At 50.6% G+C, this 14,956-nt stretch overlaps 1 protein-coding gene across 8 annotated transcripts in view; it reads left to right on the top strand.

The window, feature by feature from the left end:
* The window catches only part of MAPRE2 (microtubule associated protein RP/EB family member 2), a 187,210-nt gene extending 174,741 nt beyond the window's left edge, over positions 1 to 12,469 (top strand). For 7 of the 8 annotated variants that reach the window (XM_086372776.1, XM_086372775.1, XM_086372777.1 and 4 more), the window contains 2 exons: positions 1,209 to 1,367; positions 9,446 to 12,469. In XM_086372776.1, coding sequence (XP_086228902.1) covers positions 1,209 to 1,367; positions 9,446 to 9,520 — 234 coding nt within the window. In that variant the 3' untranslated portion in view covers positions 9,521 to 12,469. Of the gene's footprint in view, positions 1 to 1,208; positions 2,185 to 2,220; positions 6,079 to 9,445 lie in introns of all 8 variants that reach the window. The other variant, XR_015153749.1, reaches the window with a different exon arrangement.
* Positions 12,470 to 14,956: the final 2,487 nt, after the last annotated feature.

The following is a 14,956-nucleotide window of genomic DNA, read 5'->3' as shown; positions in this document are numbered from 1 at the left end:
AGGAAGACCCGTACCCTTGAGTCTTGCTGGATGGATTCAGGTTTGCCGGGTGCATGAGGAGAGGGCCACTGCATGTGCTGAGTGTCTGTTTCAATGAATCAGTAACTCCAGACAGCTAAATAGCATGTGCAAAGGCCTGGCATTACTAGAAACAGAGAGATTTCCACTCCAAATATTATCTTTGGAAACCTGTTTAGGGTGATTTTTCATATACTGAGAGAGAGGTTACACCTGAGGAGGACCGTGAAAGACCTAGTTTACTTCTACAGATGTTCTTTGCTTAAATGTATAACTGCTCAAAGGGTTTAAAAAAAATTGAGGGCTTCTCCGAGAATAGGAAGGGGTGATGGTTTGGGCCTGTGTGGGGTTGCTGGCCCTGCAGCCTGGAATTTGAGACCAGGCCTGTCTGCACGCCCTTCCAGGTTTCTTCAGCCCAGGTGATGGCTCTGGCGGACTCAGCCTTACAACTTGCCCCCTTCCCTTTACCAGTGTGAGAGGCTGGGAGGCCCCTGAACCAGCACCAAGGGAGAAAAAAGGAAATGGGGACTATTCTGCTGAGAGAATGGGGCTTCCACACTATCACCTTTCCTGTGATGAGCTCAAAGCGAGCCCTAGAGGAGCTGAGGCAGCTCCACTCAGCCTGCTGCTGGCCTGACCCGGTTTTCCCTGTGCAGCCGAGCCCCTGGCTCCCCGCAGACGCACTTGTCCAGTTTGGGTCAGGAGCTGGGGCTCCAAAGCTGAGGGCAGCTCTCCGTGCAAGTGACATGAAGAAAGAAAGGAGGGGCCACAGCCGCTCCCTGATGCTACCCCCTCCCCATGCCCTCTAATCCCCCTCCCTGTAGAGGACCAACGAGTTGGGGGGGATGGTGTGCCCCAGCCCATGTCAGTGGGAAAGGAAAGCTGACTTGGAGCCCAAGTGGAACTGTCTCCTGACGAAGGATCCCCAGGCCTGACGTTATCATAAACGTTCAGCTGACAGGAGTGACAGTCGTGCTGCTGCAGTTGGGTCCCGGCCCCAGGCTCAGGCTCCAAAAGCAGCCTTTGTCTCTCTCCCCGGACTTGCCCATCCGTTACTGTTGCACATCTGTCATTTTTGCACGTCTGTCTTTTCACGTTTCGCATCCTTATACGCAGGCATGTTTGGTCACTTATTTCTTAATGCTGTATTTTTTGAGGGTTTTCTTTTCCACCTTCCCCACCCTCGCCAGGTACATTCGTTAAAACTTGCCCTCGAAGGCGTGGAAAAAGAAAGGGATTTCTACTTCGGAAAGTTGAGAGAGATTGAGCTCCTGTGCCAGGAACATGGGCAGGAAAACGACGACCTCGTGCAGCGACTAATGGACGTCCTCTACGCTTCGGATGAACACGTGAGTGTGAGCAGAGCACGGATGCTCATGGTCTAGAGTGATGCTCTTGGTCACGGCACAGTGATGGCTGTACCTTCAGAGACTGCCCCGGGGGCTCAGTGAGCTCGGCCGTGGCACGCAATGTTCCCAGAGGGTTCAGCACAAGCCTCACCCGCTGACCCTGCCGAGGGGACTTGCATTCCTAAATCCCGGAAGAGAGGAGTGGATGTCCCCAGTCGTGGGGGGCGGGGCCTTGGGTTGAGAGAAACAGGCTTGCGCAGCCTCAAGTGGTTTTCAGCTCCCGGAGCAAATGAGCAGTAAGAGTGTGTGTAGAGATTCTTCTTTCTTCATGATGGAGCAGGGCGTGGTGAAAGGAAACAGTAATGTAGACGATGCTCTTCCCGTCCCCGTCAGCCCCACGGCTGTCTGGTTCTGCCTTCCTGGCTGGTTGTCTTGGTTACCCATCGCCAGCACAGAGTAGCGTCGTGGGACAGCCTTCTGTGGGCAGATACTCCCGGATGGCCTCCTTCGCCGGGAGGCCTGGGGTTGCTCCCCATGAGTGAATGTGCTGAGGGGGGAACCCAGGTGGTGGCTCCATCCGGGGATGGGAAGCAGGCATATGAAGCAGCAGAGGAGCGGGAGTCTTGGGAACAAGGCGGGGAAGGGGCAGGATGAATGGCAGAGCCCAGGGCGGGTCACCCCACGCCTGCCTGCACAGGGCGGGAGAAGCCCCCCAGCAGGACTGGGAGCCCACTGGGGCTTTGCCTTCTGGAGGGCGGCGGCATGGACAGGAGGGGAGCCAGGCCCCCCGGGGTGGCGTGGACGGCAGGGGAGCCAGGCCCCCCAGGGGCGCTGTGCGGGGCTGGGGAGCCAGGCCCCCCAGGCAGTGTGGACAACAGGGGAGCCGGGCCCCCCAGGCGCCGTGGACCGTACAAGAGCTGGGGCCCCTGAGTGTGGTGGGCGGCAGGGGAGCTGGGCCCCCTGCGTGCCGTGGATGACGGGAGCCCGGCAGGTGGTAGGGGTCCTTCTGCCAGTGTCTCTGCACCACCCAGAGTGGTGTTTCCATGACGTTCTGTGTGTATAGACTGCTTTGTCATCCATCAGGCACTAGATGAACTGTGGTTATTGTCTTCACAAGCTTGTTTGAGGCAGAACCTGATGAGGTCTGTGTGGTTCCGTGAGCCAGAGTGAACCACGTGCTGCCATCCAGGGTGGTGCCTGCTCATGGGAGCAGGGCATCCTGCAGGATGGAACCTTCCTACCACGCCGCCAACAGGAGGAAAAGCCTTCTGCTCCTGACCTCCAGCCAGATCTTGTCCTAAGAAGGAGTCCTTGTGTAAGAGCACCAACAAGCAAACTCCAAATGAAGGGTTGGCAGAGCCTCAGACTTCCTAGCTAATGATATGAGGGCTGGCCGTGGGCAGGAGCTCTTGTCCCAGGGGAGAGAGTTTAGGGGTGTCTTCCTCCATGACTACACACTCAGCTTCTGTTAGACCATTTCTACCACCACCACCCCCCCAGCATACACACCAGCACCAGCTTGCTGAGGTCTGGCTTCAGCAAGCCATTCTGCAGAGTATAGGCAATGAACACACACCCTGCCTCCCCGCAAAGAAGTAATATTTCAACACATCATCAGTTATTGGGACTAATGGGTTTATTAGCAAGGCCCTTCCACAGACTCTTGGGATGGGATATGAGGGGGAAGAGCCAAGGGCTTTACATGTGTCAGCTCCTTTAATTCTCCAGAGAATTAAGTAGATATGGGTGTTATCCCATTTTACAGATGAGAGAAACTAAGGCGGCAGAGAGATTAAAGAACATTCCCAAGCAAATAAGCATCATAATTTGCTTTTGAACTCGAGCTCTGAGTTCATGCCCTCCCTTCTGCAAGCCTGAGCCACCTTTTAAACAGGGAATATTTTAAATAGGAACGCCTTTTAAATAGGAACAGTTGTGATAGCTGACATTGCACATTTAGCGCGTGCTAGATACTACATTCGTGTTCTAAATACATTTCTCACCACATCCTTTTACGTCGTGTGAGTACTATTACTTACCTCTGCATCACAGATATAAAATTACTTGTCCAGTGATCCACCCTTAATATGCTCCATCACTACCCAGGTTTCTCTAACTCAAAGCCCCAAAATCTTAAGGATTGTGTTCCCACTTCTCAGTGTATTGGGTGCCGTGGGCAAGGGCAAAAGTAAAGGCGGTACCACGTAGAGGAACTACAGGATAGACTTTGTCTAATTGACAGTATTGAGTTGCCCGTGTTCTGTATGTGAAGCAGGAATTAGTCAACGTCCTCCCTGGGTTTTCTCAAACAACTCCCATCATCTCGTTTTGTTGTTTGGCACCTTCAAAAGTATCATTCTAGCCGCTGGGCTTCCTGTTAATTCAGCATCCATCGAGAACGTCCCTTTTCTCCTGGCTGGCAGCAGCCAGACCCACCTTTGTTGTTCTGGTGTTGTCAGAGAGGGAGAAACGTGGTCGGGAGGAGAGAGAGATGGCGGCCTTGCTGCCGGGTGTGTGCTGGGAAGCATCTGAAGTCCAGGAAGAGATTTAGAGGCAGTAACCAGGCCGCGGGAATCTAGAAGATAGACAACACAAACTACATGTGTGGGTGACCAGAGCAAAACCTTCAAACCCAGTTGCTGCTGTCATTTTTCTCATTCCAGGATAACTTCTCATGCAGCTCTGGGTCTGGACAGCTCCAAAAGAAACACTTCAGGCTATGCTGAATGTTCCATAGAGGATCAGCTGAAATATGCCAGGTGTCCTTGTTTAAAATGTGACAGGACCCATTTTTTTTAAAACTTTGATTTCTATTTAGAAAGATAGGGGTGACTGCTGTGTGCCCGGACACTGCAGGGGATTCTCCTTACTGCACACACATGTACACATGACACTTCCTAGCAGTGGACGGTGAGGGGCTCAGGAGAGTGGTCATCCTACTCTGCTCCCTGCTTGTCTTCCTAGAGGTTCACAGAACATCCTAGACACCCTAGACCCACCGAGGTTTGCCTCCCTCCCTGAGCATAACGAATCCTGTTTTTGTGGCTGCCTCCTAGCTTATCCAGGTTCTACCATTAAGGGGGTGAGCCTTTAAAAAGCATCCACTTGGGCTTCCCTGGTGGCTCAGTGGTAAAGAAATCCACCTGTCAATGCAGGAGATGTGGGTTCGATCCCTGATCTGGGAAGACCCCGCATGTCTCAGAGCAACTAAGCCCACGCATCCAACTATTGAGCCTGTGTTCTAGAGCCCCTGCTCCACAGCAAGAGAAGTTGCCACTATAAGCAGCCTGTGCACCTCAACTAGGGAGCCTGCACATGGCAGCAAAGTCCCAGTGCAGCCAGAAACAAATTTTTTTTTTTTTTTTTTTAAAAAGCTTCCACCCTTGCCCAGGAAAGGTGTCAGTTGGGGAACAATGTGCTCAGCACCTTCAAACGCAGTTGCTGCCTTAATTTTTCTCATTCCAGGATAACTTCTCATGCAAATCTGGGTCTGGACAGCTCCAAAAGAAATATTTCAGGCTATGCTGAGTGTTCTGTAGAGGATCTGCTGGAATATGCCAGGTGCCCTTGTTTAGAATGTGACAGTATACTGCACCCGCCCCGAAAGCTCCAGAAGCCTCCTTTCCCCCCCACTGTGCTTCACCCTGACCGTGCGTCCTGTTTTCAGGCCATTCACACACTTCAGTTCTGGCTGGACATGCAGCCATGGTGCATATGGTGTCTGGGAAAAAAATGCCAGCACTTTATTCCTGTCGCCGCTGGCCTGACTTCTGTGCACCTCCGAGAGGCGGAGATTTCTGGTTGCCTTCCTCCTGGAAGTGGGAGAGGTGCTGAGGAATCCGAGGCCGCGCTGAGGGTCTGCTCGGCAGTTAACCACGGACGGACCCTGCGTCGGCACTACAGGCGGAGAGGTCTCCTCCCTCAGTCTTTATTTCACCTTGGCTGGTCTTTGACTCTTATAGTCCAGCCGATCCTAGAATAACATGTTTGGAAGATGTAGACATGCAGATGAGTTTGGAGTGTAAAAGTAAACAGAGGCAGTTCACTTTGCAGTCATAGAAACCTCAGGGAAGTTTCCAGAGCAGATGGCCAGCTTGCTGTCCCGTTCCTGTCTTGATGATTCTCATCATCTTTAATACTTGGCTTGGGGCCACAGGTGTCTGGGCTTGGTCCTTGCGTAGCTGCTGCCCTGTGCTTCTGTCAGCAGAGGGTCACCTGCTAATACAGAGGCGCGTGTTTCCTGCGGTCCTGTCCCGGAAGCCACTTTGGGTGGAATGGCTTAAGCTACCTCCCCAGCTCCGCCCATGTCTTTTGGATTCAGCCTGCATTTCTGTCACTGGACGCAGCATTGGGTGTGTAGAAGGCAGACACAGCCCCTGCCTTCGCAGAGCTTGCTGCCCTGGCAAGAGGGAGAGAGAGAGAACGCGGACACCGCCGACTGGAATATGTCAGGCTGTGATAAATGCGGTGATGGAGACATAAATAAACTTGTGTGGGGCGCACATAAAGACAGCCTGGAGGGACAGGCCGGGACTTCACAGAGAAGATGACATTTGTGTTGGACGTTGAAAGATGATGAGGAATGTGACCAGTTGCAGAGCTCAGGACGGGGGAGTGCTTTTTCTGCAGAGGAAACAGCACGAACAAAGCAGAGGAAAGAACAGCCGGATGCGCTGGTGTAGGAGCAGCGGATGAGCCTCCATCTAGAAAGGTGGGAGCCACCCCCACTCTCCCGCCCACAGTAGCCCAGAGCCCCCTCCAGCGCTGACTTGTGGCTCGCTTCTCCTTCTGTTGATCATTGAAAGAATGAGGAACTCCAAAGCAGCCACTGACAGCTAATCATTTAGGAAGTGGTGATGGACTGACATCCAAATGTTAGACTTAATTAAGCAGGTGGCGCCCCGGTGCTTGAGTCATGTATTTGACCTTGGTTTCACCTGGCTGCCTCCTCGCCTGTGTGTTTGAGTTCCTCCCTCTTGCATGGGGCAGAAGGGAAAGATCATCTTTGAGCATGAGTGCCTCCATGGCACAGCGGGCTAGGAGCTCCCCGTGGTGTTGTGTGATGGGTGTGTCCTGCCAGGCCTTCAGGGCACCTTCATTTGCACCCCAGGTGTTAGCAATCCTTTGGTAGTGCAGGACGTTTGTTCTTTACACCCGTGTTAATCAGTAAGAAGAGTGCTCTGGGGTCCGAGGCTCCTGCCGATGAACTGTGTGACCTCACAGGGGCGCCCCATGAGTGAGGGGCTGCCCTCGGCCAGCTGGAGACCCGAGGCCTAGGCCAGGACACCACACCTACCCCCTTGGTCAGCACGTGTGGAAAGCAGGCCTGGGGAGGGGCCTAACCCAGTGAGTGGGTTTCTGGGCCCGCCACTGGTGTAACAGGCCCACGGTTCCTTGAATCCACCTCTTCCAACTTCCAGTCCGGGATTAAATCCATCATCCCACAATTGAGGGATTAAATCTGTCATCCCACAGTTGACTCCCAGTCCTGGTGTGAGCAGACAGGATTTTCTGTAAACTGTCAAATAGAGCCTCATTTCTGCAATCTTCCCACCATCTGCCTAACATTCACAAAAACAGTTGTGTAAGAGAAGCACACTTGAAACCAGCTGAAGTCCGGGTGATGTGACATGGAAGCAGCTAACTCTTTAAAGTCAGGGTGATGAATCAAACAAGATCTCTAACCCCTGAGGGATTCAGAGGCTCCGAGTCCAGCTGGAGACGTCGAGTAGAGTCAGCTTGAGTCTGCAAGTCAGCCTTGTAGCCAGACAGTGGAGGCAGACACACAGAGATACACACACACAGAGACACCCAGAGAGCTGCAGTGTACACCCTGATGGAAGCATGAGTCATGGATGTAAAGCTCAGAGGAGTGACCCGTTCTGGGGTGAAGGCAGTAAGAGAGGCGTGGGGAGCAGTGTGCAGCAGAGCAGACACGGGGGTCCCTGGTCCACCTCCCAGGAGCAGGACTTCCCTTCTTTGCTCCCGGACTGGAGGCGGCCAGTGGCTCCTCCTCCCTGTCTGATCCCAGCAGGGGTGCTCTTCTGCTCCCGGGAGGGTGGGAGGGTGCCTCTGTCCGTGAGGCCCTAACTCTGTGCAGAGCAGGGGAGTACAGAGGCATGAGGAGCATGCTGCGGGGCTGGCCTGGGGAGGAACTGGCAGAGCCTGGAGTAAAGGAGGGCTCAGGGCTTGGAAGTCAAAGGACACGGCGGTTAAGGGATTAAGGAGCAAGGGGTCCCAAAGGACAGCAGATGTGGGCAGAGAGGAGGATTGGGGTCTTCACGCTTCAGAGGTGGAGCCGAGTTGAGTGTGATGATAGGTGTGGTTGTAGGGAGACTGAATATTTCATGTGTATCTTGACCCCAGTCCAGCCGGGGATGGTGCTAGATTTGAACGTAAGTCTTCAGTATGGCATCATTTTCTCTTCCTGTTGTAGAAAAGATTACTTTTTTAAAAATCTTTTTTACTTCTAAAATATATTCCAATGAGTTTTCTCCTTTCAAGAAAAAAAAAATCACAGCTCACACTTCTGTGCCAAACACTGTTCTAGGCACTTTAGCTATGCTAACTCAGAGCCCTCTGTCGAATTCAGTGACTCCGTTGATTCACTGATCAATGACACCCATTGAAAACTCTATTCAGTGGGCACTTTTGGTCTGTTGCCCATTTTACAGAGGAGAAAACCAAGGCACCCAGCAGTTAAGTCACCCAAAGTCACTCAGCTTGTAAATAATGGATCTGGGCTATGAACTCCAGGTCCATGCTTATAACCTTGACATTAATGCTGCCTCTCAGAAGATAAGTGGCACGTGACCTCGGCTGATAGTCTGGGTCATCTGTTGTGGCACCCTGTCTGATGTCCTCCTCCTGACACATGTGCACAAGAGTTGTACACACATGTGCGGTCTGACACAAATGGATGAGGCCCTGTCCCAACTTCTGGAGCCTCAGGATCCACAAGGCTAAGACAAGCAAGATTACAAATCAAAGTTTTACAGCCAAGGTAAAATAAGCAAAACGTTGCAGGAAGAAGGAAAGAGAAGCCTGCCTCTGGGGTCTGTAGACATGATCCTGCTGTATTTGAGTTGGATCTTGAGAGAGATGTCCTGGGCTAAAGGGAATAGGGCCAGACAGGAAGGAAGTGTGCAAAGTGTGAGAAAACGAGTGTGTCTGTGTCCCAGCGGGTGCTCCCAACTGCATTGCAAGGCGTTGTGCATTCTGGAGGCAGCAGTTGGCCTTGTTGATCAGCAGCACTCCCTCTGTTTGAGTAACAAAGAGCTGATTATTATTTGAGAGGTCAGAAAATTAAAATATTTACAGGTGTGATTGACCAAGGTTGGTATTCCCCTGGGTTGGTATTCACAGTGTATTTCCCTGGGTTAAAGGCAAGTAGTAAATAGGTCCTTTGGAACCAAGTGGAGGAACACCTCAACCATCAAAAGTAAGCAAAAAATGCCTCACGTACCCAAAATATATGGCCGGAAGGAGCTCAACTCCTGCGCTCCCTTAATGGAGAAACCGCCTGGCCGGGAGCAGCCCGGAACTGTGGCTGTCACCCTTTTCTTTACCTAACCACTCTTGACAAGCTGCTTCTCCACATCAGAGGAGTAACAGGTTATAACAAAGGGTCTGCTTCAAGCAGACACGCTACCAGGTGAGGAGGAAGACAGAGCAGGGCAGGAGACAGGAAGCCCTCAGTCAGCCTCGGGGTCCTGGGGCTCAGCGCCCTGACACAGCAGGCTCACCCCTGGTTATCATAACACTCCTGGGTCCTTTGGTTTACTCTCTTAGGGAGGGTGGGAAAGTATGTCATACGTTCTGTGAGGCTGTGCTTCCCAAGTGGATAGAAGGAAAATGCGGTGCACAAAGCCTGCTGGCTGTGTTCTAGAAGGATCCGATTTTTGAAGGGGCGGGGGACGGGAAGGCGTCCCTCTGTGTGCCTTGGCTCCTGGGAGCAGGGAGGCTCCGCGTGACTCGCTCCACGGAGACGCCGTGCTGCGCAGTCACGGCGGGGCCGCCGGCGGCCGTCAGCTCCATCAGTTGAAACCTCCCCCTGGCCCCTCTCCCCTCCCCCGCAGGAGGGCCACCCGGAGGAGCCGGAAGCAGAGGAGCAAGTCCACGAACAGCAGCCCCAGCAGCAGGAAGAGTACTGAACCGTCCCGGCAGCTCTCCACACTTCCGTTTTGGTGGGAACTTCTCTTCCGGAGAATTGGAACACGTGTGGCCTCAAGCTCATCAGAAACCAGTTGTTCCCAGTCTGCTGTTACATCATCGCGCCAGCGCCCACGCCAGCACTGCCCTCGGTTCCCATTTCCTTTGCCAAGACACACTAGCAGCGGCCATGGGCGGCCTCCCCGAGACATCCTGGGGGCCACACACCTTCAACTTCCCCACTTGGCTGCTTGAGATTGGTTCTGCTCTTTGCATTTCTTTCCAGAACAACTTCTCCCCAACCCTACCACCACCACCACCACCACCACCACTCCCTTTTTATCCTGGTGTGAAACAATGGTAATTTGATATATGGTATTTATATTGGCATTTCTCAACCCAGTGTCACTAGATGTCACACACATTTGTGGTGCTTTGATGTTTGCAAGTCTAACCTCTGTGAACATAAATTTGGTCAAATAATAAATTGGAACAAAGGGAAACAGATAACTTGATATGAAAGCCATATGACAGTGACTTGTTTCATGGGGAAAAACACAGTCAGTTTCTCCCTCCACTCACAAATGAAAGGGAAGAAAAAAGGAATCAGAACTAGGACTTTAGGGCCTAGCAGTGTTCATCCATCAGCATGTTAGACAGCCACACAATATGTTGTTAGTTTTGGAAGACATTCACTCAAGGAGAACACCATCGCGACGTGGCCCTCCTACTGCGTGCCCCTCCCCCCTGCCCCCACCCAGGTTCTCATGCTGTTTTCTTTCTCAGGGTCCTCTTTGGTGGGCAGCCACTCTCCCCAAAAGCTGTCATCGGGGGTCTGCAGTCAGAGGGGGTCTGCACAGGCAGAGGTCCTTCCTGCCTCTTCATGTGGGTTTTAGCCCCAACCCTGTCATCCATGCTAGGGGGTTCCTCCTAAAGAATGACTTCAGGGTGTGCAGCCCTGGGCGTGCCACACAATTGCTGGAAGGCCTGGAGTGACGACCTTAGGATAGGAGTGTAAGCCCAAGGGAGAACCCTGCTTCTGAAGTCTGGTGTTGACACTGGAAAGACAGCACAGAAAAATCTGACTCCCAATGCCTTCTGGAATAAGGAATTCCCCCTCTTCAGTACGATGGCCCTCCTTGTCATTGACCTTCGCTAAACCGTGGCAATTCATAAATAGAGGAAACATGAATGAATTAAAAGCATTCCTTATTTTTTTTAAACTAATATTTGCACATTTTCTTAGTATCTTTCCAAATCTTTTTGTCCCCCCACCCCCCCACCGCCCCTTTGAAAGATGGTTTCCCTCCCTGGATCATTCACTTCACTTGGTTTCTAACTTTAGATTTTCTTTCACTTGTTATTTGACTTAGCAGGTGCAACAAAACACAAACAAGTGTGCCCCCCCCCTTTCCTCTTAACTGAAAAAGCTTCAAATAAATTTCTGAATTATGTCTCATAAAGCTTTGACATTTCTTTATTAACTGATGAAATATGAATTCTAAATTCTAGCTTTGAAGCTTTCCACCAAAAGGAGTCTTCTCAGATCTTTGGCGGCAGAGTGGTATTTATCGAGTTACACGTGAAAAGGATTGCTTGTATTTTTGAGGTTGTTGCGGACACTGCAGAAGTGGACAGCTGTTCCGTGGGGCTTGGTCTCCCTTTCTTCTCTCTCCTGCTTGCTCTGCACCTCGGCGACAGCCCGATTCTCTCAGGCTGGAATCCAGCCTGGCTCTCTGCGGTGACATCCTCCCACACCTGGTCGCAGGGCGTGGTCGTGCTATATGCAGCTTCGTGCTTCCCGGCGTGTCCCCTCCCAAGCCTGTCGCACTCACTGAGTTTCCTTCTTTTCAGACAGCTCTGGTGAAGAGGCACAATAAGTAGTTCCATGCAGGTGACACTTCAGTGGTTCCCGGGCAGTTTTTTTGCTTGCCCTGGACACATCAGTAACACCCGGTGCCAGGTAGGGCAGGACCCACGCTCCCATCATGAGGGTGATTACTGGGTAGTGTGCTTAAGCCTCGCCAGTGACCCTCAGCCACTCTGTTCCTCCCTAGATCCCTGACTTTCTTGGCTATTAACATACTGGCCAGACACCTGGCAAAGATAACTTTAGCCAGTCATCCTATTCCCGCTTCCTTCCTGGTGTCTTGGGGCAGACTCTTGGTTTATTTAGAGAGGAGCTATATACTCCCCTTTCTGTCTCCATCTGGGGCATCTTCCGCCGCACGGGACATCTCTGGTGCCTCGGGGTATCTTTGACAGCTAACTTTCTCAGTCCTCTCTGGCTGCACCCCAGCCTCTAGTGCAGCTCACCTCTCATTTCCCAGGACTGCTCCTTTCTCCCTGATGACTGTGCCCCATCATTCATCTCAGCAGCCAGCGTGGGCTTTCCTCCATGTCCCCCTCCCTCGTCACACATCCTCATGCTGGGCTGAGAAGCATCTGCTGGACTTGGGTCTTAGGGTCCCCTTCACACCCGCCACAGCTGATTATAGTATGTCCACTGCTCATATCAGGTAGGAAGTGATTGAAGCAGGGAGTAAAGAGAAAACAGCAGAAAAGCAGAAAAAAAGACAAAAGACACACCCCGAGAGAAGTAAACTGCAGAAGGGAACCAGGAACTCCTCCCTTCCCTGGTGAGTATTTCCATTATTCCGTTAAGGTTTAATATGCATTCAGATTACTTTTACTAAATAGTACACCATAAAGCTTTTGTTATATATTAAATGTAAACTGAAAGGAATGTAAACAAATGTATTGTTAATTATAAATATAGATAAGTAATGACATAATAGATGAAAAGGTCTTATTCAGATGTATCACATTCATTTTACATTACCCATCTATTGTCGCATGGTAGAATAGTTTTTTGTCTCTGAATATGTGAATAACTTGACTTGCGTTTATCTTTTTACATATTTAATAAAAAAAAGTATATGTTAAAATCAGCCTGGTTCCATAGAGTCTTAAATTTTTATTCTACAGGTTTCCTTTTGAGTGAGCATGTTTATACTAATAGGTTCTTTACGTAAATTTCACACAAGGTCCACATGGTTTACATAGGGAGGGGGGTGGCTTGTTTTTATTGATGGCAAATGTTTTAGCAGGAATTACAGGTTAATATTTAAATCAAATGTAGCAGCTATACCACTGTTTTAAAATTCTACAATTAAAAAAAAAACAAAAACTGGCTTTTCTGGTGGCTCAGATGGTAAAGAATCTGCCTGCAATGTGGGAGACCTGGGTTCAATCCCTGGGTTGGGAAGATCCCCTGGAGGAGAGCACGGCAACCCACTCCAGTTTGCTTGCCTGGAGAATCCCCATGGAGAGAGGAGCCTGGAAGGCTACAATCCATGGGGTCGCAAAGACTCGGACACGACTGAGCGACTTTCACTAAGAATCCCCCTTTAGGAAACATTCCACTTGCAAGCCAACGAAGTCTTCGCTCCCATCTGGACAACTCAGGGGCTGGGCAAAAGCAGGTAGATGATTTGAAGTAAAGCTTTGTGATAAAATGACCTGCGATTGGCAAAAGCTATTTGATTAAGTGTATTTCCTCCAGTTTGCTGACTTTAACAGTGATAACTGACAGACATAAATGGAATACACACCTTGCAGGAATGACTGAAGAAATGTATTCACACTGGCCTGGTGCCCCCTGGACACCCTGCAGAACAGCTGACAGTCTGTACAAGACTTTGCCCAGGAGCCTGCAGATTACTGGAGTTCATCCCAAAGGATGCCAGTCTGCCTGAACCTGCTTTCAAGCACCACCTAGAGGCCAGTTTTGTGTCTGTACTGCCCTTGGCAACTCTTTCCCATTCATTTGCCTTTAGGTCCTTGAAGCAGGAAAATCACAGGGCCATCACCGCTGCTCTCCATTCACACATTACTCCACAGGATACTTCCGTGATGGAAGTCTGAGCCATAGTTACCTGGGTTGGGAAATGGGTTTGTTTGTTTGTGTTCAGTCACTCAGTTGTGTCTAATGCTATGGACAAGTAACCTGCCAGGCTACTCTGTCCATGGGATTCTCCAGGCAAGAATACTGGAGTGGGTTGCCATTTCCTCCTCCAAGGGATCTTCCGGACCCCAGGAATTGAACCTATGTCTCCTGCCTTGCAGGCGGCTTCTTTACCCACAGAGTCAAGCACATGTTTAGAGCATGTGTGAAAAGTGAAAGTGAAAGTCACTCAGTCGTGTCCAGCTCTGCGACCCCATGGACTATACAGTCCATGGAATTCTCCAGGCCAGAATACTGGAGTGGGTAGCCTTTCCCTTCTCCAGGGGATCTTCCCCATTGCAGGCAGGATTCTTTACCAGCTGAGCCACTAAGGAAGTCCCTAAACAGTTCAAAAGTGGTGAGATAACATATTTGCTCCATTTTATTAAATCTGAGATCAAGGATAAAAATTTGAGGTGTTCCTACTTGGTATGATGGGTAAGCCCATGAGTCCAGAGGGAAGGGAAAAGAGTTAATGCATTCCACTAAGTTCGAGTTACAAGATGCTCGTTCTCTAAAATTAGACCTTCACATCTGGCCTTTCTCATTCTTCCTCTGAATGGCTAGAACAGAGCCACCATGACTGTTGAGGCTGCTATTACAAATAAATATTCACTGACCCAACTTCTCAGCACTGACAATGTCACCAAACAGTACCAAGTGTAAGAACACCTTCTCCCTGGATGTCCTAACAGCTCCTGTCTGGCTAAACTAGGGACTCATAAGAGACTATTCTCCATTCATTGGAAGAGCTCTGGCTTCACTGCCTAATATGGCAAAGTGTAAAGTGCACTGAACCCCTGGGGACCCTCAGATGGCGCCAAGGCTTCCGGTCACGAGTCTGCTCAAGGGCAGACCCCTCCCCCAAGCTGTGACCTGGACCCCACAGTGATCAGTGGAGTTCACACGGAAGGTGCTTTTGCCAAGGCCTTGTCTCCTGTGTTGGGCTTATGATTGGAACAAAACTGGAAGGCCCAGCTGGAGCCAATTTGTTGAATGCCTTTTTCTCTCTTTCCACTGACAGAAAATGTTGAACCTTTTCTAGCTTGCCACATTTTAAATTTCTTAAACAGGTTTCTCTTTGTATTTTGTAACTATGTTATCAAGACAGGCTATAAACTGACCTGAAAGGGCAATGGCATGTTACTGTGTGCTTCCCAGGTGGCGCAGCAGTAAAAACCCCGCATGCCAGTGCAGGGTTCGATCCCCGGGTCACATCTCCCGGAGGAGGAAATGGCAACCCAGTCCAGTACTCTTGCCTGGAAAATCCCATGGACAGAGGAGCCTGGCAGGCTGCAGTCCTTGGGGTCGCAGAGTCAGACACGACAGAGCACGCACATGTACACACAGCATTATTAATGTACCTTTGAATTTATGCTATTTGTTAGAAACGAGCTAAATGTACTCTTTTTCAGAAAATAAAAAGGTAGAC

This window comes from Bos grunniens, chromosome 24 (genome assembly GCF_055505025.1).
Source record: "Bos grunniens cultivar Pamir isolate PY7600 chromosome 24, Bosgru_T2T1.0, whole genome shotgun sequence".
In the NCBI taxonomy this organism is placed as follows: domain Eukaryota; kingdom Metazoa; phylum Chordata; class Mammalia; order Artiodactyla; family Bovidae; genus Bos; species Bos grunniens.
The sequence above is the reverse complement of the archived record's forward strand: the minus strand, read 5'-3'. Positions and strand labels throughout refer to the sequence as shown.